This window comes from Capricornis sumatraensis, chromosome 20, assembly GCF_032405125.1.
Source record: "Capricornis sumatraensis isolate serow.1 chromosome 20, serow.2, whole genome shotgun sequence".
Classification (NCBI taxonomy): Eukaryota; Metazoa; Chordata; class Mammalia; order Artiodactyla; family Bovidae; genus Capricornis; species Capricornis sumatraensis.
Genome location: NC_091088.1, coordinates 55885967 through 55910434, shown reverse-complemented (window position 1 = coordinate 55910434; position 24468 = coordinate 55885967). Strand labels below are relative to the sequence as shown.

The following is a 24468-nucleotide window of genomic DNA, read 5'->3' as shown; positions in this document are numbered from 1 at the left end:
CCACCTAACTTCCCAAAATTACTCTGACCGCCTCACGTTAGTTATTCCTGTAACCGGCAAAGAAGAGGACAACCCGTCTAGAGCCTCAGGGTTTCAGGGCCGGGGGCCTCGGGTAGGACGAGCTCATGCCAAGGCCCGCCCACTCTTCTCTTCTGTCCAACGGCTTTCCTGGACTTTCGAGGCCGGAGTGGGAGGGTCCAGATTGTTAGTAAACGCCGAGCCACGTGCGGGCGCCACTCCTGGAGCCCCCGGGTCGGCGCGTGCGTACTGTGTACGCACCTCGTACGCAAGCGCGCGCTTCTGGGCGGAAGCAACAAGCCCGGGCTGCACGTGGGCTCCGGAGCTATGGAGGGGGCAAGGCAGACTGAATCGAAGATTCGGGCTGATTCTGGGACAGAGCCCAGCCCTAGGGGCCCCGGCTGTAGCCTCCGGCACTTTGCCTGCGAACAGAACTTGTTGTCCCGGCCTGATGGCTCTGCCTCTTTCCTGCAAGGTAGGAACTACTAGGTTGTATTATTTGGTGGGGCGGGGGGCGGTTACAATGTATCGCGCTAGCGGGTAAAAATCTCTCCTGAACTGGTGCAGTTCTTGCCGGGGTGGACACTACTGCATACGCAGGTAGACATATATCTCTCCCTTCAGACTAGCAAGGAGAAGATTGTTAAAGTACGCAGAATGGGAGAGGGCAGACCGCCTCTAAAGAATGAATACTCCAGAATAGGGGAAATATTCTTACCCCGGGGTCTCCCTTGACTAGGTTCCTCTCCGGTTTCCCACACACGCACCCTGGGTCCATACACCCCAGGCTGAGGCAAACCTGTTTGTTTGCATAAATACCCAGTGGACTGTCAGATCACCACTTCCGGTGTACTCCCTAGTCCGCTGGCAGATCTTTTATCCAAATAGTTACTTCTCAGGTGGATGGTGATGTCCCCAGCCCCACCTCTTGGGTAAATGTCCCTTTGACTGGGATACACAACTCTCCTTATATCCCTAAGATTGGAGCAGTTCTTACCTATTAGGGAAATATCCCCTTTTCCTAGCTAAACAACTCTGAAACTAGACTCAGTTCCCTGACCCCTCTGAGGGAAATGTTTCTCTGGAGATAGGCCTAAGGGTCACCCCCATAAATGTTTCAGACCCTGCTCTAGGGCATTACCTGAAACCCAAATACAAAACCTGCTTTCATTCATTCTTTCATTGAACATGTACCTTTGCTTAGTGTTGTTCTGGACACTGAGAATAAGTAAATAAATTTTTTTAAAATCCCTGCGGTAACGGATTTGACATTCTTATATTCTAGTCAGAGAGACAGGCAAAAGATAAGTAAAATACGTAGTAAAAAACTGGAGAAAAATACAGTAAGGGTGTAGATTGGGGTGTGCCAGAGAGGGTTGCAGTCTTAATTAGGATGGTCAGGAAAGGCATCAACTGAGATGGTACCTTTTGAATAAACACTTAAAGATGGGACTTTCCTGGTGATCCAGTGGCTAAGACTGAGCTCCCAATGCAGAGGGCCTGGGTTCAATCCTTGGTAAGGGAACTAGATCCCACATGGTGCAACTAAGAGTTCGCATGCCCCAACTAAAGATCCTGCATGTTGCAGTGAAGACCCAGTACAGCCAAATAAAAAAATTTTAAGGCAGTTTTTTTCCCTAAAATTGGCTTTTTGCAGGGGGAGCAAACCCTAAAGAGATCAAGAGGAAAGCTTATGAAGCATTAGGAACCACAGGGCCCTGAGGCCAAAACTTGCCTGGTGTGTTTGAGGAACAGTCAGGGGGACAGGGGTGCCTGCAGCGGTGACAGGAGGTGGGGTGGAGATAAGGAGACCTGCCCCTCATATAAAGTCTAGTGACTGAGAATGGAGACCTGTGACATGCTCTGAATATATTTTTTTTTTATAGATTTTAGACTTTCTGGCTGCAGTGTTGATGGCAAAGGGCACGGGGGAAAGGAGGAGAGGAGGGTGGCGCAGACCAGAGTGGAAGCAGTACAGGTGGTAAGAGTCTGAAGGTAAACTGATAAATTGCAGGTGGTTCAATATAGATGGAGAAGAGAACTTAGAACTTAGCCCTTTGCCTTCTAGCCTGAGTGGAGCTAGGAAAAGACATAGAGAAGGAGCAGCTAGTAAGGTAGGAGAAAAACCAAGAGAGGGCAGTGACCTGGAGCCCAGAGAACGTGTCTGAAATGTAAGGACCAACCAACTGTTCTGGTCCGGCTGAGAGACTGAATCACGTGAGGATGGACTAGACCTGTGGGTTGACAACCTGGCTGTCTGTTGTAGGTGGTGCAGCCAAGAGTCACTCTGGGACTTCCCTGGTGAAGATTCTGAGCTCGTAGTGCAGGGGATACGGGTTCGATCCCTGGTCCCACAAGCTTCCACATGCCTTGCATCACAGCTACGTGAGCCCACACACCCTAGAGCCTGTGCTCCACAACAAGAGAAGCCAGTGCAATAAGAAACCTACATATCACAACGAAGACCCAACGCACAGCCAAAAATAATAAGTAAAATGTAAAAAAGAAAAAGCTGTTCCGGTGGAGGGGTGGAGTCGAGGAAAAGAAAGAGTCAGTGAGCGGAGACAGCTCTTCAGGAACTTTGCTGTAAAAGGATAGGATAGATGGGCGAGGAGTTAGATGGATGTGGGGTCCAGAGGGGAGGGAATTGCTAGAGCCATGGCCTCAGGAAGATGAGAAGAGAGGCACTCTTGTGCCCAGGTGAAGCACAGACAGTGCCTTTGGAGTAACACGAAGGAAGACCCCAGTGTGGATCTATTTCTGCTTGGACAGTTGCCTCCTCCAGGGTCCATTCTCCTGGAACCAAGAGAGTCCCTCAGTTGTATAGCAGCTCTTCCTCGCCAGCCCCAGAACAAAAAAAGCCTCTGCCAGGGATCTCTCCAGGCTTAGCTCTCTTGCTCAGTGCAGGTGCCTGGAGGTTCTTAGAATTTAAGAAATACTGAGCCCCTTGTATGTTCTAAAACCCCAAAGCCCAGGACCCTGGAGCAGGGTCCTCTGCACACCCTCACTAGACTCTCCAGTGAGGTTAAAAATACCAAGCCCCAGAACCCACCTATGCCAACTAAGGCCAGCCCTCTTTGTCCTTATTGATTAGTTGCTCAGTCATGTCAGCCAGGCTTCTCTGCCCATAGGATTATCCCAGCAAGAATACTAGAACAGGTTGCCATTTCCTCCTCCAGAGGATCTTCCCAACCCAGGGATGCCAGCCCTCTGTATTATTAAATGATCTGCTGTAGCGATTCTGGTTGCAGGCCTGTGTTTTGAAACCGTGCTGGAGCTCCATGTCTTCCCACTGCAGGTTGCAGGCCCAGCTGCACGTTAGAATGGCCTGTTGGAGCTCTGAGACTCCCAGTGCCTGAGCCTCAGCCCCCAGCAATGGGATTAAGGCTCTCTAGGGGAGGGGCCTGGGCATCTAGATCTTTCAAAGTTCTGCAGTGAGCCCAGGGTGCATACGGGGTTGAGAACCACTGTGTTCACTAGTGGGTTTTTGTTTTTGTTTCCATCTTATTTCTGTTCTTTGGTCAGGTCATGTGTTAGCTGTGGTGCATGGGCTTAGTTCCTCCACGGCATGTGCGATCTTAGTTCCCTGATCGGGGATTGAACCAGCATCCCCTGGATTGGAAGGTGGATTCTTAACCACTGGACCACCAGGCAAGTCCCCTTTAGTGGTTCTTTGTAACTGAAATACAGTAGAAAATCTCCGAGTACGTCAAAGCAGTAACAGTAAAGAGCTGTTTTGGGAGGCGTTCGTTCCATTTATATCCACACAGATTTGTGTGAGTTTTGGGTCCTGAAGTGTATTTGAGTCTAAAATATATTTCTTACAGGGAGTTAGGATCAGGAATATTTGGAAACTGCTCTTGTAGTCCAGTCTACCCATTTTGCTAATGGGAAAACTGAGGCCCAGAGAAGTAAGCAAAATCAGCTGAGATTACAGAGCCAGGAGGAAATAAGCAGGTGTCAGGACCCAGCCCTAGATATTCATCCATTTCTCAGGTGTCCTGACTGCTACAGAGTTTGGGGACCTGAGCCAGAGGGAAGAGAACTCAGCCTCGGGGGAGCTTTGGAAGGAGAAGTTGGGACCAGCAGCAGTAAGAAGGAGGAAGGTTAGCACTGAGGAAGAACTTCCTGTTAAAGTTAGTAATAGTAGCTAAAGTCCTTTGGGCACTCAGCAACTTAGCAGGCAGCATCCTAAGTGTTTCTCTTTTTATCTAATTTAATCCTCATAGCTGTGAAGGATGTCCTATAGGTGTTTGCTTTTTTTTTTTTTTTTTTCCACTGCACTGGGTCTTAGTCCCAGCATGCAAACTCTTAGCTATAGCTTGTGGGATCTAGTTCCCTGACCAGGGGTTGAACCCAGGCCCTCTGCACTGGGAGCTCAGTCTTAGCCAGTGGACCACCAGGGAAGTCCCAGGAACGTACTGTAGTTATCCTCATTTTACAGATGAGGAAGTAGAAGCAGAGACATGAAGCAAATGCTCAAGGAATCGCTGCCAACAAGGGGTGGGCCAGAGTGAGGGTGACATGGGGACCCCTGGCCACCCAGCTCAGGGCCCACAATGTTAAGTTCCTCGTGTCAGACCCCAGAGGCAAGGAAGATGTGGGTGAGCTCGCCCATGCTTTCTCCCCAGGGGACACCTCCGTCCTGGCCGGCGTGTACGGGCCAGCCGAGGTGAAGATCAGCAAAGAGATCTTCAACAAGGCCACGCTGGAAGTGATCCTGAGGCCTAAAACTGGACTGCCTGGTAACTGGTCCTCTCGCCCGGTGTCCCCGTCACTGCCCTTTCTGGTCTCCACTCCTCTCAGCTCCCCTCAACTGTTTCTTTTTCTCCAGCTCTCTGCCTGTACGTCTCTTATCACTTTTCTCCCTGTCTCTCTCCATCTTCTCTCCCTGCTCCCTCCTCCTTTCCTGGCTCCATCTCTCCTCCTTTCCATTAATCTGTTTTTCCACGCTTTTACTCTCTGCCCCCCTCACTCCCCAGGACTGGGTGCACTGCGATGGGGATGGACAGCAGCACTGGACATGGGAGAGCTCTGAGGTTCTCCTCCCCCGGAGGCTCCCTTGGTGGGTGCTGGAGGTGGCGGGCATCAAGTGGGTGGCAGTCAGGCCCTGCCTCCCTCCCACTGGGACTCCTCTGTCATCCCTTTTTTCTGGAGGCTTGGGTGGGGCACATGGAGACAGGTGAGCCAGCTGGACAGGAAGAGCCTGACAGCCCAACCCCATCCCTGATTTCCGCAGGCGTAGCGGAGAAGAGCCGGGAGCGGCTGATCAGAAACACATGTGAAGCGGTGGTACTGGGAGCACTGCACCCCCGCACCTCCATAACTGTGGTGCTGCAGGTCGTCAGCGATGCTGGCTCTGTATCCTTTCCTCCAGGAAGTCCTCCAGGAAGTCCTCCAGAATCTCACTGATCGCCGACGGCCATGTACACACCCTCTCCAAGTCTGCTTGACAGATGTCAACTTGTAGGAACAGGAAACACGGCTTGAGTGTTTACTGTGTGTCAGGCAATTTATACAGTGTGGACAACTCACACTTCTAGTAACTGGCAGTGCCAGGACATGAGCCCAAGCCATGTGGCTCTAGAGCTCAAGGCCCCTAGCAGCTGGGTCCTGTTCTCATGTTTCAGGTGAGGAAACCAAGGCCACGAGAGGAGAGGTCGCTTACCCAAGGTCACACAGCTGGAAGGCAGCAGAGGCTGAATTCACACACAGGCCCATCTGACTCCAGAGCCTATGCCGTTGACCTCATTTCTGACCCTGAGCTTGGATTTGAGGCTCAACAGGGCAGGAGCCCTGAGCAGGCAGAGCCTTTGGTTCGGTAGCTCAGCCTTGGAATGTGGCCACGGTTTGGGTGCGAGAGGCAGAGGCCCAGAAATGGGCATTTCTAGACAGCTTTGTGGGTGGGTGTGGCCCTGCACTGGGCAGATACTTCACAGATGGGGGAAGAGGCGCACTGTGAACCCACTTCACAGATGGGAGATAACGGAGGGTCAGTGGCAGAGGTGGGGCTGCCTGACTGTAAAGCTGGGCCCTGGGGAGGAGAGGAAACTGAGCTGGGGCTGGCTGGCTGACTCAGGCCTGTGCTCACCCTGCACAGGGCCAGGGCCGCACCTCTCCCCTGGACTGCGGGCTCCCTGAGGACACTGACTCCTCCCTCCGTCATCCTGCCAGCCTGCCACCCGGTAGCACTGCTTGCTCGATTCCCCAGCCCCAGGCCTGGCTCTGCCACTGCCTCCTTGTTTTATCTTGAAAGGCTTCTGGCCTTTGTTTCCCTGAAGGTGCATACCTGCCGAGTATCATTGTGATCCCTGACTGAGGCTGAGAGAGAGTAAGTAGCTTGTTCAAGGTCACACAGCCTAGGGGTGGCAGTTCACATTTGGAACCCAAGGATACTAGATCCCAGGATTATTCTGCCTTTCTGTGATCAGTTAGCTGTCTAGTGTTCACAGGCACTGGCTGGTGAACCAGAGGCATGGATGTGTTCTGCTGACCAACCTTCGGTAGAAACTCTTAACATGGGAATTCCCTGGCAATCCAGTGGTTGGGACTCTGCGCTGTAACTGCCGAGGGCCTGGGTTCAGTTGCTGGCGGGGGAACTAAGATGCCACAAGCCACATAGTGTGGTCAAAGAAAAAAAAAGGATGAAAAAAGAAACTTAACCACGGCCTGTGGCACTCAGCTCCTGGCCTGTTGCCTGAATGCCGCCTGCATGGCCCTGGTGGACGCCGGTGTGCCCATGCGGGCCCTCTTCTGTGGGGTCACCTGTGCTCTGGACTCTGATGGGACCCTCATGCTAGACCCTACTGCTAAACAGGAAAAGGTAAGTGTGAAGGGCGGGGTGGTGAAAGGCCCTGGGCAGGCACCCTCCCTCTCCTCCTCTGGGCCTCGCTTCTCCAAAACAGTTGGCTGGTACCACCTCACTTGCTCAGCCGGCAAGCTCTGCTCTGTTCCTCTGGGCAATTGTTAGAAACCCAGCTCTAACCTGCTGAAGCGACAAGGGAGTTGATTTTAAGAGGTTCAAAAACAAAAACAAATCTTAGAGTTTCTTCTTCAGTGGCTCAAGTTCACAATGTGCTGGGGCTCCAGTTATTCCCAGTTATCTGCTCAGGACTGTGACAGTCACTTCCAGTCAGGAAAGCGGAAAGAAACCCCTTGGGAGCTTCAGATGTGGGGGGAGGGGAGTGGAATTGAATGCAGGGAACTGGTCACAACAGCCGTGTTGAAAGAGCTGAAGAAGCAAAAGGGAAGAAGGGAGGACCCCCCCCAAGACGAGAAGCCTGAGGCCAGCTCCTACCGGGCACTGTTGGGGACATGGGCGCAGTCAGATCTAGATGAAAACAGAGACAGTCTGCCTCTGGCCTGGCTGCTGAGGTCCGCAGCCACCCCATCTCCATGACAACTGTGGTGGGTGATACGCCCCAAACTCCTGTGAGGACCCAGGTGCTGCTTTCTGCTTCCTCTCGTCTCCCACCAGATTCCCACTAGAACCAAACTGGCAGGGGAACCTGGGAAATAGAGCTTGCTGGCTTCCAGCCCCAGAGAGCAGAGCACTGCTGGGAGGCACTGAGGGATGACCATCACCGTGGCTGCCCCTCTGGTGTGGAATACTGTGCTTTGGAAGCCCCTGTCGGAGCCACGTGGTGGGATCACGTGAGGAGCGATTCCGCAGGGAGGGGGTGATGTGTAGACCCCTCAAAAAATACACTTGGTACGTGAGGGCCTGGCTGCAGGAAAGGCAACCCTCCCCCCAACCCGCACACACACACACCCGCTTTGGGGCCAGCTGAGATTGTATCTGAAGGGAGGGTCCCAGGTCTTCCACCTTGTACCTCTTGTTCCTAGGAGGCCCGGGCAGTCCTGACTTTTGCCCTTGACAGCGTGGAACGGAAGCTGCTGATGTCCACCACCAAGGGGCTCTACTCTGACGCCGAGGTATCACTGCATAATTGGGGGTGAACACCAGGCCCTTTGTGCCCCCCTGACACGAGGTCCAGTCACTATTCTAAGAGGCTTAAGGGGAACCCCTTCCTTGCATCCCTTCTGCAAATAGGTTTTAAACTTTGTGGCCATAGAATCCTTTTTGGGAATTTTAAAGGGAAGCCCAGTTGATGAGAAGAGGGGCTCAGGTGGAAATCAGGACACGGGGCACTTGAAGGCCTCCCAGCTTCCAGCTCAGAGCTGTGCACCCTGGAGTTCGGGGTGTCTGAACAGAGTTTGGCACCTGTTGGGCCAAATGGTCACCAAGAACATTTACCACCTGGCCCTCCTGTGAAAACGTATACGTGGCAGTAAAGATTCGGGGTCTTGAGTTCCATGCCTTTTAAGAGTATTTGGAGTCACAGGGCCTCTGGGTCTAAAATTCCAGTCTCTCTGGAACCTGGGAATGCTTCTGGGAGCAGGATGCCTGACACTGTTGGTCTGAGGGCCTGGAGCTGTTTAATCAGCCCTGAAGCCTTCTCTAACGAGGCCATGAAGTGGGGAAGGTGGGAATGCACGTGGAGTAACCCCCTCACCACCACCCTCCCCTGGGGAGAGGGGCTCCTGGTGAAAGGGGAGATGTTAAGTTTGGGGGGCTCTGGGAGTCAGGTGGGGGCCCCGGCACTGACCGACCCCCCCCACCCCCGCTCCCCTCCCAGCTCCAGCAGTGCCTGGCTGCAGCCCAGACTGCCTCCACACACGTCTTCCGCTTCTACCGGGAATCGCTGCAGAGGCGTTACTCCAAGAGCTGAGGCAAGCCAGGGCAGGCCGCCCCTCCCGCCACCTCCAGCGTCAAAGAAGCCAGCAGGCCGGCCCTGCCGAGAAAAGAGTGGCTATAGCCAGCCCCCTGGGCATGGGGGACCCCACCCCACTCCAGGAAGGCACTGGTAGGGTAGTGCATTCACTGAATGAAGCTACTCATTCTAACAGCCCCATGAAGCCAAGACTGCAGTTAGAGTGTGCAAGCCCTGCTGGGTGCTAAGGCCTCAGCAGTGAATGAGTCCCAGGTTTGAGGAACGGTGAGGTGATAGACAAATAACAGTAGTGTGTGTTGGATGGTGGATGGTATTTAAAAAATAAAAAAAATTTTAAAAAGGGGTTTAGGTGAGTTCATGGTGGGGGAAGGGGACACCTTCGTGGAGAGGGGGCATCCGAGGGAAGTCCAGGAGGAGGCCAAGGATGAGCTTAGGGACTCATGGACACGTGGCAGGGAGGACCCCTTGGCAGAGATAGGCAGAGGTTCAAAGACCAGCAAGATGGTTGGTGTGGCTGGAGCAGAGGAAGGGAGGGCAGGAGGGAGGAAATGGTCAGGGAGACAACAGGCTTCTTGTGCCTTGGAGGGCAGTCTGCCTCTGAGCACTGCCTTTATCCAGCAACCCCCTGAGGTGGGGCTATTATGATCCTTATTTTAAGGTAAGGAAACAAACTTAGGAGCCAGTTAACTGGCAGAGGTCACTAGCTAGTTAGTGGTGGGACACAGGTCCCTCCTCAGAGTCCAGACCCAGAGCCCCCACTATTCAGACCCCAAGAGAGTCAGCACACTCTGGACCTCAGGTCCCTGACAGTGAACGGAAGTGGCTGAGGCCTGTTGGTTCTCAGTCGGGTAGTAGCACCCCATAAGGGGCTTCTGGAAAGAGGTATATTTTCAGTTCTGATTTGACTGATTCCCACAGATGGGCCACATGCCTGCCAGATCCTGTCTGCCACTGACATTTGGGGGGTTATGGTAAAAATGACATGTTGGGGAAGGGGGTCCTTTGCTGCAGCTTCACATGGGTGCACTGACTCACAATTGGCCCTTTGGGCAGGTGTCATTTTCATCCCCAGTAACCAAGGAAATGCATAAATAGCTTGAAATTACACTCTGAAAACAGGAGAGTATAGACAGCGAATAATGTTTGCTTCTGGCAGGATTAAGTGGCAGTGCGCCTGTGCACGCCAAGTCACTTCAGTAGTGTGCCACTCCACAACTGTGGACTGTAGCCCACCAGGCTCCTCTGTCCATGGGGTTCTCCAAGCAAGAATACTGGAGTGGGTTGCCATGCCCTCCTCCAGGGCATCTTCCTGACCCAGGGATCAAACCCACATCTTTTCCATCCCCTACATTGGCAGGCAGGTTCTTTACCACTAGCGCCACCTGCTGCTGCTAAGTCGTTTCAGTTGTATCCGACTCTGTGTGACCCCACAGACGGCAGCCCATTGGGCTCCGCAGTCCTTGGGATTCTCCGGGCAAGAACACTGGAGTGGGTTGCCATTTCCTTCTCCAATGCATGAAAGTGAAAGGTGGAAGTGAAGTCGCTCAGTCGAGTCCGACTCTTAGCGACCCCGTGGACTGCAGCCTACCAGGCTCCTCTGTCTATGGGAGTTTCCAGGCAAGAGTACTGGAGTGGGATGCCATTGCCTTCTCCGAGCGCCACCTGAGAAGCCTCAAAATGGTATTAAGTGGAGTGAAGAAAACTAAACAGCTCTCACTTCATTACTTGATAATATCCGATCGGCAGTGGGGGTTGGCCATGGCATGTGGGATCTTAGTTCCCTGACCAGGGATGGCACGTTGTCCCCTGCATTGGACGTGTGGAGTCTTAACCACTGGACCACCAGGGAAGTCCCTCAGGCCCAATTCATGTATCTGACAAGCACATTAGGCACAGGGCTATTTTGCCTGCTAGCACTTTGATGCTTTGAGGCTCCAGCCGTCCCAATCTCAGGCTGTGGGATGCAGCTGCCTTGGACCCCAGGTGGGCCAGTGAGAGGGTGCCTGGCAAAGAAGACCTTGGTGGCGCCAGAGCTGCCCGCTCCCACTTTCCTCCCCCAGGAGGGGGCGCCTGCACGGTGGAAGCCAAGAGATGGGGAGACCAGACCATTTCACTTGACACCCTGAATCCAGTTCTGTCAGTTTTCCCCCCCTTTTTTGTGTAAAAGAGTTGGGTTTCTGCCACTGCTGTTAAAGGAACTCAGGAGGAGACTGCTGTGTAGACCGTATCATTCATTTGGGCTCTACAACTGCTCCAGCTGTGGGGGAAATCAGTTCCATTTTGCAGATGAGGAAAAGTGAGGCTCAGACCACAGGGTTACACGGTGAACTCAGAGGAGGAAGGACCTGGAACCTCGCTTTCCCTAATTCCCTGCCGACTACCCATGGAGAGATGGAGAGAATGTTCTGCCATCTGGGAGCCAGCCCTCCGAGCCTCCATGGATTCTCCCTTCTCTGGCTCTGAGGTGTCCAGGAACACCCCGGGGGACAGCCTGTCACTCTGGCCCCGCCTGTCCACCTGCCCACACACTCAGACAGACACAGGTTTGGCGGCAAGAGTGTCTGGTGTTTAATCGCTCTCTGCGGCCTCCAGGAAGGCGCGGGGAGAGGGGGCGGCCCAGCCCACTCCCGTTTCTGGATGCTGCCGCTGCCGCCCCGTCCGCCGGGGACTCTCCACTCCGACCGCAGACGCGCTGGGCGGCCGGCCTCTGGATTCACAGCGGGGGCCGCAGGGGCAGCTAGGGCGGGTCCCGGGAGGCGAGGTAGGCGGCCAGGGTCACCAGGGCGGCCGCGTACGTGCACACGCCCAGCCCGACGGCCAGGACCCCCAGCAGGAAGGCTCGGCGGGAGGCGGCCCCTGCCCCCTGGACGTCCCCCTGGGCCCAAGCCTTGTTGGTCTGTAGAGGCGTTGGGCAGCGGTGACTCAGGCGTCCCCTCATCCCACCCTGCTTCCCGCAGCCCGACCCCTCCGCCACCCCCCACACCCTTGTATTCATATGTTCCAAAAACAGTGAGCAGCTACCGTGGGTCAGGCACAGCTGGGCACTGGGTTTACTGGGTGACTAATAAAAATAGACATATATTACTAGATGCCGCAGTTCTAACTCATTGAGCCTCACAATGACCCTGAGGTAAGAATTAGTCATCTCCATTTTAGAGATAAGGAAAATGGGGCACAGGGAATTTAAGTGGCTTGACCACCACCTTAGGGGGTGGGGGGAGGAGGGGCAGGCCTAGGAGTGGAGCTCACTGCACTCCCCTCTGTGACAAGCACGCCTCATTTCACTCCTGAATATTTCTACGAATCCTCTTCATCACTTCCCACCCCCTACCCCAACCTACCCAAGCAGGGCTCCTCTTGTTTGTTTTCTTTCAAATGCCATTTTCTCTTTTATATCCAGTCCCCTCTCAACCCCACCCAGAGACTGACCTTCTGGGCCAGGCAGAAGGCGGCGATGCCCAAGGGCCAGAAACAGCACAGCATGGAAAAGACAGCCAAGCCGAGGTGGTCGTGGGGCAGCAGCGGGGAGAGGGGGCCGCCCCCACCCCAGTCCGAGTCACTGTCACTGGATGAGACATCCTGTGGGCAGAAGACAGCCTGAGTGGGCATCTCCATCCCTCATCCTTGCTCCACTGTTCTGCTCCCCATGCCCTCAAAGATACCAAGAGAAAAATGTTCCCAGAGATAGACTCTTGACCCCACTATATCCTGGATGCCTCCGAGGGGAAGCTTTGGACCCTGCCTCCTGAGAAAAACCTCACCCACGCTCAAAAGCTTTGAGTTCAATTTCAAGAAGTTCACAGGTCCAGCCATGGGTGGGTATTACAGCTGCTCATAAGCCCTGAGTTATAAACCCCTAAAGTAGACACACAAACCAATGGGGATCAGAACCTGCAAAAAAGATGGAGATTAGAGGAGAGAGCTCTGGTGGCCTGAATTACTAGGACAAACCTGCCTGCTGAAACCACAGGTTCTAGGTTTACATATATATATATATATATATATATATATGTATCAGTTCAGTTCAGTTCAGTCACTCAGTCGTGTCTGTCTCTTTGTGACCCCATGGACTGCAGCATGCCAGGCTTCCCTGTCCATCACCAACTCCTTGAGCTTGCTCAAATTCATGTCCGTCAAGTCAGTGATGCCCTCCAACCATCTCATCCTCTGTCGTCCCCTTCTCCTCCTGCCTTCAATCTTACCCAGCATCTGGGTCTTTTCCAATGAGTCAGTTGGAATGTATATGTATATTTAATCTTGCATCAAATAGCTCACAAGATTTTAAGGAGTTACTGTAAGGCCAAAACTGAAGTGAAAATCAAAATTAATTTAACAGAGAAGGTCCCTTCCGCCCAGCAGGCATTTCCTGATCCCAGAAAAATTAATCTTTCATTCAGACCCTGAACTAGATTAAAAATGATCTCCGAATGGCAGTGCCCCTAGGCAGTTGACAGAAGCAGACCAAATCCTTTTTGGACAAGGTACTTTCATTCTAACCCTCAAAACCATTTTTCAAATACAATAACCAACAAGCCATCAAAGATAACCAGGTACACAGGAACCATGGAGAACTAGCAAAATAATAAGGCCCTGAAAGTCTTCAAATACTGGAATTATCAGACACATAACCATGTCCAAGTGAAGCTTACTGCCACGGTGTGGCAGACTGTTTCTAAAAATGGTCATAACCACCTCTCCCCTCCCACAGGCTCTTCTTACAGTGTGACTGATAATCTTCCCATCAAGGGGTGAGGTCTGTGTCCACTTTCCTTGAGTCTGGGCAGGCTATGATTCATCTGTAATTGATAGAATGTGGTGGAAATAATACCACACGACTCACAAGCCTAAGTCAGAAAAGGTGAGGCAGGTTCAGCTTTGTTGAAACACTCCTGCCAGAGGGCTAGAGGCACATTCAGAGTGCTGCCCTGAAGCTTACGTTCTATGAGCCCAAACCAGCCCACATGGGGTGACTCCTGTGGAAGCCCTGAGACCACATTAAGAGAGAGATACCCAACCAGACCCCCCTGCTGCTTCAGGCTCTGACTGTTCCAGTTCTGGCTACTGGCTGGCCTCGACCTCATGAAAGACCCTGAGGCAGAATTACCCAAGTCCTTCCCAAATTCCCAACCCATGGAAACCATGAGCCATGATAGTGATTGTTGTTTTAAGCTACCAAGTTCTGGGTGATTTCCTAAACAGCAGTAGCAACAGGAAAACCATGCTTTGCAAATAAAAGACAAGCTTGAGAATATGGACACAGAATAAGAAATGATTAAAAAATGACATTAACTAGGGAGGGGGAGAGAAAAAAAGAAAGAGGTGCAGAGACGCATCAGCTTTAGAGAGATGGACAGAGAGAAAACAAGGGGGTCAGAAATGATTGGGAAGAAAGAGCCAAAAGAAACAAAGATGAGAGACGAATCTGGAGAGAAAAAGGTAAAGAAACCGGGGGAGAGGAAGAACAGGAAAAACCACAACTGGAAACCCAGGAACATGCATGCAGTTGGGAAGTGAGACTCCAGGCCAAAGATGGGCACTCCACCTGCCAGCCTGCTGGATGTTGGCCACAGCTGGGTTTCCCTCCAGTCCCCTCCCCCAGTTCCCACTAGGGAGCCTTCCTTAGTGCTGCTGCTCCTACCTCAAAGTCGGGGGTCCCTGGCTCCCCTAGTCCTGCACTCACAGAAGGAAGAGATGGTGGCAGGAACTGCCAACCCTTCAGCGACTCCGCAAAGGCTGTCTCTCGAAAGGGAGGCCCCAGCTCAGGCTCACCGGACTTCTGGATGGGAAGCTCACCACCCACCAGCAGGGGCTGTTGGAGTTCTCGAAGACTGGGGCTGTCCATGGCTGGGGAGAGGCTCCTTCCTAGGGGAAGGGGAAAGAACAAGACAAGCTGTTAATAGTCTCACCTTCATCTCTCCCCTGACTCCTGGCTTTGGAGAGACTCCAGGCAGAGACTAGGTAGCTGAACCATCCTAAGACCCATTTAGAGACAGCAAAACTGAGGTCTAAAGAGTTAAAAGGGACTTCCCTGGGGGGTCCAGTGGCTAAGACTCTGCACTCCCAATGCAGGGGGCCCAGGTTCAGTCCCTGATCAGGGAACTAGATCCCACATGCCTCAATGAAGACTGAAGATCTCACGTGCTGCAACTAAGACCCAGCATGGTCAAATAAATAAATAATTTAAAAAAGAGTTAAAGAGGATGGTCCAAGTTGTGTGTGTGTGTGGGGGGGGACCTCAGGAATCTGGACATTCAGTTCTAGGCTTCTCTCTCCTCAGGGCAAAACCACATACCTGTTCCACAGTTATTCCAAACCATGCTTTACACACTTACTTGGCCCATGAACTACACACCCATCCTGAGTTCACACTCCCATCCCTCTCACGCACAGCCATCCCCAGTGATGCTTAGTCCACACACCCCCTGTGCCCCCCAAGCCTGCATACTCAATACCCAAGTCCCCTGCCACACATACCCAACCAGGCAAGCCCAACCCCCACCTGCGCACACTCATGTCCCAAGGGACAGTTTGCCCCAAACAACACGAGCTCCCAGGAAACACCCCTCTGAGGCCTGCAACCTTCTTACACATTCACCCCAAATAACTCCTTGTACATTCATCCTAATCCCCTCAACATCAGAATTTCCCCAGATGTACGTGTATGCACAGGCTTCCCACACATGCAGGTGGAACACACTCCCGTTTCCATCACTTCCCCTGCACACCTGCCCCAAACACCAGGGTCCACACACCCCTCTTACTCCACCCACATTCATGACCCACACCCACCTGCTCCCCAGACACCTCGTGTTTGACAAGAATCCACCGCTGCACCCCTCCCCCAGAACACCACCAACCCACCACACACTCCACTCAACCATAGAGAATATTCTTCTGGCCCTCACGATCGCCCGGGGGGAAAGGGGGGTCCCCAAGTCTCCCGCCCTCAGTCCAAACCTGGCTTGAGCCGATTTCCTCGCCAAGGTTTTGCCTCCCTGTCCCTAAACCCAAGACCTGGGGTAAAAGCGGTGCCCCCGGCCCGCAGCTGCGCCCCTCACTCACCGCCCACAGCCATAGGCCAGGACCTCCTGAGTTCCCTGCACAGACACCCGACCCGACCCTGCCGCCCAGGGTGGGGGCACTCAGTGAGCCCCGCCCTCCCCGGGGTCCAGGCCTGCCTGCGGGCTCGGGGTTTCGGCGCTCAGCCCAGTACCCCTCTCAGCGCCCCGGGCCCGCAGCGCGCGGGGGCGGGGATAGGGGCGGAGCGACGGCGCCCGGGCTCCGCCCTCCGCGGAGGCCCGGGGATGGGGCCTTGAAGGCCGACGTCAGCGGCGGGCGCGGACCCCTACCACCCCCGGTGTGGAGGAGCGGGCGGGAGTCTCTGAGAACAGCGGGCCCTCACTCCGTGAACCCAGACCCTAAAGCTGCAGGACGGAGGAGGGAGCACCCCGATTCTCCAGGGCCTTCCCGGCTTGGCCCCGCCTCCAGCCCACCGCCCTCCCCGCTGCCCAACAGTCAAAGCAGCAACCCCAGCTAACTGTGGGCACGGTTCTTAGTGCTTTACATACACACGTTATGTATATACACGGACACGTTTATTCCTGAGAACGACCTGAGAAGCACTATCACTGGTGGTCCTGTCGTGCCCAGGAGGAAACAGGCGCCGAGAGTCAGAGCTTGCCTAAGAGCGTGCGGCAGGGTCAGTGAGTGCAGTGACCCACGCCCTGCCCCTACGTTAGATGCCCTGCGTTCATCATCTCACGGATTCCTCTCGATCTCTCTCCCTATTCTGCACATCAAGCAACTGAGGCTGAGGGATGTGTGTGAGTTCACTGATCCGAGGTAAACAACTAGTACCAGGACCCACAGGCAGATTCTAACCCAAGGCTGTATTTCTTGCTGGCCCACGTAGAGGGATGAAAACAGAGGCAGAAGATGAGGTGGGGGCTTCCAGGGAGAGGGCCGGCGGTGGGAGTGGGCCAGGGATGGTGTGCTGGTTATCAGGTGGTACAGGTGGTAATTATGAGTTACCTTTTGGACCCACGCAGACCTGAGTTCCTTTCCAGGCTCTTCAAAGCACTCACTGTGTGACCTCTGGATAGTAGCATCATCTTTTTGAACTGCAGTTTCTCCATTTGTAAAATAGGGTAAGTACTCCCTGTCTCTTGGATTGTGATCGCATATATAAAGCGCTTAGATTAGGTGAAATTAACACATGTCCAGCATTTGCCCCAAACTAGGCACTCTGAACGCGTTTAATAGTGCTTAGGCATAGAATTATTTATTAATATAGCCATCATCTTCAGTCTGATGAAGGGACTCTTCTCGCCCTACAGGCCTCGACCTCCTTTAAGGAGGCCACCAGCTTGCACTGGCTTCCCTGTCTCTCGGAAGCCTTCCGTCTCACCAGTCCCAGACAGCCAAACTGGAGGATTCCCTTCCTAATGTGGGGCCGGCCAGAGTTCTCTCGCTCCAGGGCTCTGGGGCTCTGTGCCAAGAGTCCAGACGCTGGAGTTGGCACGGGCCCCACTCCCAGGGAGAGCAGATGGTGTCTGGAAGTGCACTTGGCTCAGCCAGATATTCTGGCTGACAACAGGCGGGGAGACCCGCGGGAGGATAGAGGAGGAGAGGGAGCAGAACTGTTCTATCAGGAGAGATAACCTGTTACTCTTTATTATCTCCTTAACCTTGCTCTTATCACTGTGAAACATACTACATACTTTGGCTGTTTGTAGTTTGAATTCCCCCACTTCAGTGCCAGCTGCAGCTGAGCTGGGATTTGCTCTCTTTTGTTCACTGCTGTGCCTCGGGGCCTAGAACAGTGCCTGGGTGCAAAGCAGGCCTTCAATACCTATTTGTGGCATGGGCACATGAATTGTTACCAGCTTCCCTTTTTTACTGAGGCTGAATCAGTACATTTTACTGAGGCTGAATTTACTGATTTTTACTGAATCCCTGAGCAATCCTCCTGACCCCCTAGGCCACCCTAGAGATTTTTTTTTTTTTTTTGGTCACTCTGCATGCAGGATTTTATTCCATGGATGGAATCTGCACCCCTTGCAGTGGAAGTGCAAAGTCCTGACCACTGGACCACCAGGGAAGTCCCGCACCCTAGAGATTTATTAACTTCACTACATTCTCTGGCCACCATCAGCCTTGTACAGTCTCCCTGCCCCTTCCAGCGTTCTTGGGCTTTGTGGTGGTCCAGAAATACTGAACATGAAATCCCAGCCAGGATTATGAACAGAAGCCTAAGCCACTGAGTGAAAGTTTGATGAGGAACAGGACATGTATTTAGTCTCAAAGGATCCCCCCACAGATAACTTATTACAAAGGGGAAAAAACAGTATTAATGGACAAGTCAGCAGACACCACTTAAATCAGGTGGTGGAAGTGAACATCACCAGTACGGAACAGATCAACATCGTGTGCCTACCGATGTGCACTTGAAAAGGAAGGACATGACATCATTTCTATGATGCTTCTGCCCAAAATGCATCATCTGAATCTAATCACGAGAACATATGGGACAGAGCCAAATCGAGGGACAGTTTATAAAGTGGCTGATCTGAACTCTTCAAAAATGTCAGTATTGGGACTTCCTTGGTGGTCCAGTGGTTAAGAATCCACCTTGCAATGCAGGGGATGATGCCAAGGGATAACTAAGTTCGTGAGTTGCAACTATGAAGCCTGCACGCTCTGGAGCCCATGTGCCACAACTAGAGAGCCTGCGTGCCACAACTAAGACCTAATGCAGCCAAATTAAATATATATTTTTTAAATGTCAGTGTCATGAAAACAAAAACATAAAAATCTAAAAGTTGGCAGCCTGTTCTAGGTTAAATGTGACCAAAGAAACATGACGGGCTCCCTAGGTGGCACTAGTGGTAAAGAGCCCACTTACCAATGCAGGAGACATAAGAGGCTCAGGTTCAATCCCTGAGTCGGGAACGTCCCTTGGAGGAAGGCATGGCAACCCACTCTGGTATTCTTGCCTGGAAAATTCCATAGACAGGAGCCTAATGGGCTACAGTCCATGGGGTTGCGAAGAGGTGGACATGACTGAAGCGACTTAGCCCGCATGCAAAGAAACATGAATCTGCCTGCAATGTAGGAGACCTGGGTTCGATCCCTGGGTTGGGAAGATCCCCTGGAGAAGGAAATGGCAACCTACTCCAGTATCCTTGCCTGGAAAATCTCATGACAGAGGAGCCTGGCGGGCTGCAGTCCAGGGGTTGCAGAGTCGGACACGACTGAGCGACTAATACTTACTTACTTAAAGAAACATGACAAATAAACACAAAGTGTGATCCCAGATGGAGAGCAGATGGTGACAAGGTGTTTTACTGGGACAATGGGAGAAATTTGAATATAAACTATGAATTAGATGATAGTTTTCTGTCAATATTAAATTGATACTTGGGGAAATGTTAAACTGGTATTATGGTTATATAGGAGAATCCTGTAATTCTTGGAGAATTTTACTGTTAATATTATGAATATATGTATATGTGTACAAATATGTGTATATATGTGTGTATATACATACATATATATATGAAAAGAAAATCAAGTGAAAAAATTGAACAAAACTTCACAAAAAGAGGAAATCCAAGGTAGCAATGAACATTTAAAAAATTACCCAACTAATCATCAGGCAAATGCAAATTAAAATCACAATGTGATACTAATACAACCCCATCAGAATGGCTAAATGGTAGAAGAAGCCACCAGGAAGTACTGGTTAGGATGTGGAGCAGGGGAACTCTCATACATCTAAAATTGGTTCAACCACTAGGTTGAATGAGCATCCAAATTGGTTCAACCACTAGGAAAACTCCTGGGCAGTTTCTACTATAGCTGAACATATCTTGTGTGTGTGTGTGCGTACTTAGTCATGTCTGACTCTTTGTGACCCCATGGACTGTAGCCTGCCCAGCTCCCCTGTCCATGGTATTTTCCAGACAGGAATACTGGAGTGGATTGCCATTTCCTTCTCCAGGGGATCTTCCCAACCCAGGGATCAAACTCATGTCTCTTGGGTCTCCTGAACTGGCAGGTGGATTCTTTACTAATGACCCAGCAATTCCAGTCCAATAAGATATGAACATATGTCCACCGGAAAACAGGTTCCCATCAACAGACGGATAAAGTACAGCATCTTCACACAGAGGAAACTATATAGCAATGAGAATGAAAGAACTACAGCCACGTGCAATGGCATGTGATAAATTTCACAAAGCACTGAGCAAGAGACAGCAGACACAGAGTAAGACATACTGCGAGATTTCATTTATATAAAGTACAAAACCAGGCAAAATTAATGCATATTGTTAGGAGTCCAGTTAGTGGTTTCCCTTGGGGGCATCCTGGATGAGGCATGAAGGGCATCCTTGGAGGTTAGTCATGTTCTTTTCACGAGTTGATTTCTGGTTACCAAGTGTGTTCAGTTAATGAAATTTAATTCAGCTGTTCACTTATGATTTGTGCACTTTTCTGTACATATACTGCCAAACATTTATTTTTGAAAATGTGAGTTTGATCTAAAGATATGGATAACCTTCCAAGATGTATCACTGAGTGAAAAATGCAAGATGTGGGAATTCCCTGTGGTTCAGTGGTTAGGACTAGGCTCTTTCACTGCCAAGGACTTGGGTTCAATCCCTGGTCAGGGAACAAAGATCCCATAAGCCACTCTGCTTGGCCAAAAAAAAAAAAGCCAAGATATAAAAGAGGATGAACAGTCACTCTAATAATGAGTACAGCATTTCCTCCAAAAATTAAAAATAGAATTACCATATGACCCAGCAATTCCACTTCTTTGGGTGTATACCCAAAAGAACTGAAAGCAAGGTATTAAAGAGATGTGTGTATACACCCATGTTCATAGTAGCTGTATTCACAGTAGCCCAAAGGTGGAAGCAACCCAACTAGATGAATGGATAAAGAAAACAGAATGTATATCTAAAATGGAATATTATTCAACTTCAGAAAGGAAGGAAATTCTGTGATGTCCACTTTGTAATGTACAGAAATACTAAACCATTATGTTGTGTACCTGGAACTAACATGGTGTTGGAGGTCAACTATGCTTCAAAATAAATAAATAATTGCCATATAATTTTGAAACACAAGGAAATTCTGACATGCACTACAGCATGGCTGATCCTTGAGGACATTATGCTAAATTATGCTAAATGAAAAAACCCAGTCATAAAAGGACAAATATTGATTCCACTCATATGGGGTACCTACAGTAGTCAAATTCACAGAAGTAGAAAGTAAATAGGGGGTTTTCAGGGGCTAGAGGAAGGGAGGGAGGGATGGGAGTTTTTGTTTTATTGGTACAGTTTCAGTTTTGTAAAATGAAAAGAGTTCTAGAGACATTGCAGAATTATGTGAATGTACTTAAGGCCACTGAACTGTTCACGTAAAGATGGTTAAAACAGTAAATTTTATGAGTATGTTCTCACAATTTAAAAGACTTTAAGAATAAAAACTACATAAAGAGATATTCAGTGCACTTCTTGTAAAAAGTATATAAAATGTGCCATCTCAGTAACAACAACATGAACAATAAAAACCATCAATAATAACAAACATTTACAGTGCTTCTTATGTGCCAGGCACTACCCTAAATTCATTAGGCATTTGTATTATTATTATTAGGCATTGACATTGTTATTATTGCTGCATAACAAAATCCTCCAAAACTTCAGTGGCTTAAAACAACAAATACTACCATCAGACATAGTTTCTGTTGGTCAGGCTTTGTTGGCTGACTCTGGGTCAGGGTGTCATGAAGTTACAGCTGGCATGGTGGCCAGCTGCAATAGTCACTGAAGGTTTGCTGCAGCTGAACCATCTCCTTCCAAGATGGGTCTCTCACATGGCGCTGGTTTGTTTGGCTTTGGTTCTTCCTCATTTGGGTCTCTCTGCTGTCGCATCATGGTGGCTGGGCTCTCTCAGGTGAGCCATGCAAGAGAGAAATGGAGATGGAGTCCCCATGCCTTTTATGGCTTAGTCTCAGAAGTCACACAGTAACAGCTGTACCAGGAGCTACTGGAGCAAGTGACAAAGTGCAGCCTATACTCAAGAGCGGCAGGCTCCACCACCTAGTGAAAGGAGTGTCAGGAATCTGTGGACATGTTTTAAATGTCCAGCTTCATATGTTCATTAAATTCATAATCTAACAGGGTGGGTACCATTACTCATGCTCCTGTTACAGACGAGGGAACTGAGAGGTTAAAGGTCAAATGGAAGGGCCAGAACTAAGGCTTAAATCCAGGTAGGTGAACTGGGAAGCATTTTCTTAATCACTAATATTATCAGTGGGAAAGAAACCAACTGAAGAAAAAATATTTAAGAAGGAGCTTTTTATGAGACTTTTGTTTGTTTGTTTTTGGGCCATGCTGTGTGGTATGTGGGATCTTAGTTCTGAGACCAGAGAACGAACCCTGTGCCCAGTGAAGTGGAATCAGAGAGTCTTAACCACTGGACCACCAGGTGAGTCCCATGTATAGGACTTTGATGACTGGCTGGACATGGGACGTGATGGAGTTGAGGATGACACCCATGACCTCCATATTCCTTTGATACTGGGAGATGAGATGTGTATCCAAGAGAAGTGAGACAGCAGGAGGTGAAGAACATAAAGTTTTGGGACAGAGCAAGAGAGAACTATGGGCTTCCCAGGTGGCACAGTGGTAAAGAATCTACCTACCAATGCAGGAGACGTGGGTTCCATCCCTGGGTTGAGAAGATCCCCTGGAGTAGGAACTGGCAACCCACTCCAGTATTCTTGCCTGGAAAATTCCATGGACAGAGGAGCCTGGCAGCCTACAGTCCATGCAGTCACAAAAGAGTCGGACGCAACTGAGCACGTAGCACAAGACAGAACTATAGTCTGTTTGGTTTAAGGATAAATCATTTTGCCCTAATTTCTTCATCTTAAATAAATCTGATAATTACCCACCCTGTGGGATATCTGTGGGCTTCCCTGATGGTGCAGTGGTAAAGAATCCACCTGCCAATGTAAGAGATATGGATTTGATCCCTGGGTCAGGAAGATCCCCTGGAGAAGGAAATGGCAACCCACTCCAGTGTTCTTGCCTGAAAAATCCCTATGGACAGAGGAGCCTGGCGGGCTACAGTCCAAAGGGTTGCAAAGAGTCAGACACGACTGAGCACACACGTGGGATAGCTAAGGATTAAAGGAGATCATGCTTGCAAAACAATCAGTTTACAGTGGCTGGCACAGAGAAATCACTTGATAAATGGTAGCTTTCAAATATACCTATTAGTGGAATATTATCGAATTATATACCTATTTTTTTTTCTATATAAATACTATCTGTGGAGCCCTACACCAAGGTCACAAGTGTAAAGCCTTGTACCAAGTTCACAAATGTGAGGGCCCGTACTAAGGTCATCTCAGGAACTGACCAGAGCCCCCATATCAACGATTGCCATGAACGCCCTCCAGATCTAAACCACTCAATTCCTTGATCCCATATTAGGTAAAAACACCCACTCCATTATTCACCCTATAGCATCCTAACTAATCACCTAATGCCACCCTTCCGGCAGGAGTTTTGTCTTGAGGCTATAAAAATCGGCTACTAGCCGATGAAAGGCGTTGGCTCTCTCTTGAGCCAGCCTGCTGTTCTAACAGTCAGCTCTCCCTGCTCTGTCAGGAGGTAGGCCTGCTGTTCTAAGGGCATCTCCCTCCCGAATAAACTCTATCCTCCTCTCATTCTGCCTCATGTCTGGAAATTCCTTTCTAACCTGCACACAATCCACGACACTATCCTATTGAAATGTTGCCCCCCTCCCTATCACTTTGAGCTGGTGACTCTTAACTTTTGCTGTCCCCGTTTTACAATAAGTAGGGGAATAAGTTCCCTCTGGACTCCTGGTCTGGGCTGGAGGAATAAGGCAGGAACTAAGGTTCAAATGAACTTGGAGGGTGGAGAAGGTACTGCTCAGGAAATCAGAACGTGTGAGTGCCTGACTCAGTCACTCCCCTTGGGGTCATGACATGGATGAGATAACTGAGACTTAGAGCTGTGCAGGGTCCTGTTACTGACAGAGTCCAGCCTTCAAAAACAGGATTTTCTGCAGATAAAGTGGCCTCAGTTCCTCATTTCTCTTACCCCTTCCCCCACCCCACCCACTCATTGCTCAGAATCAGCACTAACAATGAAGAAATGGGCGGTATTTCTGAGAAGGAAGTTGGATTTATCAGTCTTTGAGGAGCTTGGGGGAACTCTAAAAAGGAACCCCGCCAACCAGATTAAGTTTATTTCCAGTTAGGAGGCAAAGGGATGCATCCAAACTTGTGAGATTGCCCCGTAGCTCTGGCTCAAGTCTATCTTGCCGTCCCTGTTGAGAGACAGTTTGAGGGGTAATGGGGCATGGATGGATTTGCTTATTCTGTTATAAGACTATCTGAGACAGACAGTGTTCAAACTTCTTCGCTACGCTCAACATGGCCCGCCGCAAATGGCTGAACCTTGGGTCGTGGCTGGAGAGGCTTCTTACCCAAAAATGGAAACGGGTGGGGAAGAAACAATGTCAATCACAGCATAGTCCCGCCCCCCAAGTGCCGCTAGGGCCAATTAGCAACCCGCAGGGCGGGTGCAAGGCCAGGGGAGGAGGCTGCCGTTGCCCCAGCAACAGCCTGGGAGGCAGGAGGCGGGCGCGGTCTCGGAGA

The 24468-nt window shown here is 50.7% G+C and overlaps 2 protein-coding genes across 2 annotated transcripts; one reads left to right on the top strand and one right to left on the bottom strand.

Annotated features, from left to right (window-relative positions):
• Positions 1–345: 345 nt before the first annotated feature.
• Positions 346–9008, top strand: EXOSC5 (exosome component 5). The gene is made up of 6 exons (XM_068992720.1): positions 346–493; positions 4650–4763; positions 5258–5379; positions 6701–6841; positions 7864–7953; positions 8658–9008. Exons 1-6 carry the CDS (start codon positions 346–348, stop codon positions 8748–8750), a joined length of 708 nt encoding a protein of 235 aa, XP_068848821.1. The 3' UTR covers positions 8751–9008.
• Positions 9009–11466: 2458 nt separating this feature from the next.
• On the bottom strand, positions 11467–14595 carry TMEM91 (transmembrane protein 91). Its single transcript, XM_068993405.1, has 3 exons — positions 14392–14595; positions 12183–12332; positions 11467–11490 (listed from the first exon to the last, which is right to left on the bottom strand). The coding sequence occupies exons 1-3, from the start codon at positions 14593–14595 to the stop codon at positions 11467–11469; spliced, it is 378 nt and encodes a 125-aa protein (XP_068849506.1).
• Between the last annotated feature and the right edge of the window lie 9873 nt (positions 14596–24468).

Coding starts and splice junctions, on each gene's coding strand:
- EXOSC5 (XM_068992720.1), top strand. CDS start 346: ATGGAGGGGGCAAGGCAGACTGAATCGAAGATTCGGGCTGATTCTGGG. Junction 494..4,649: donor CTCTGCCTCTTTCCTGCAAG/GTAGGAACTACT, acceptor CTTTCTCCCCAG/GGGACACCTCCGTCCTGGCC. Junction 7,954..8,657: donor GGCTCTACTCTGACGCCGAG/GTATCACTGCAT, acceptor CTCCCCTCCCAG/CTCCAGCAGTGCCTGGCTGC.
- TMEM91 (XM_068993405.1), bottom strand. CDS start 14,595: ATGGACAGCCCCAGTCTTCGAGAACTCCAACAGCCCCTGCTGGTGGGT. Junction 12,333..14,391: donor CAGGGACCCCCGACTTTGAG/GTAGGAGCAGCA, acceptor TTCTGCCCACAG/GATGTCTCATCCAGTGACAG. Junction 11,491..12,182: donor CCTTCTGCCTGGCCCAGAAG/GTCAGTCTCTGG, acceptor GACCCGCCCTAG/CTGCCCCTGCGGCCCCCGCT.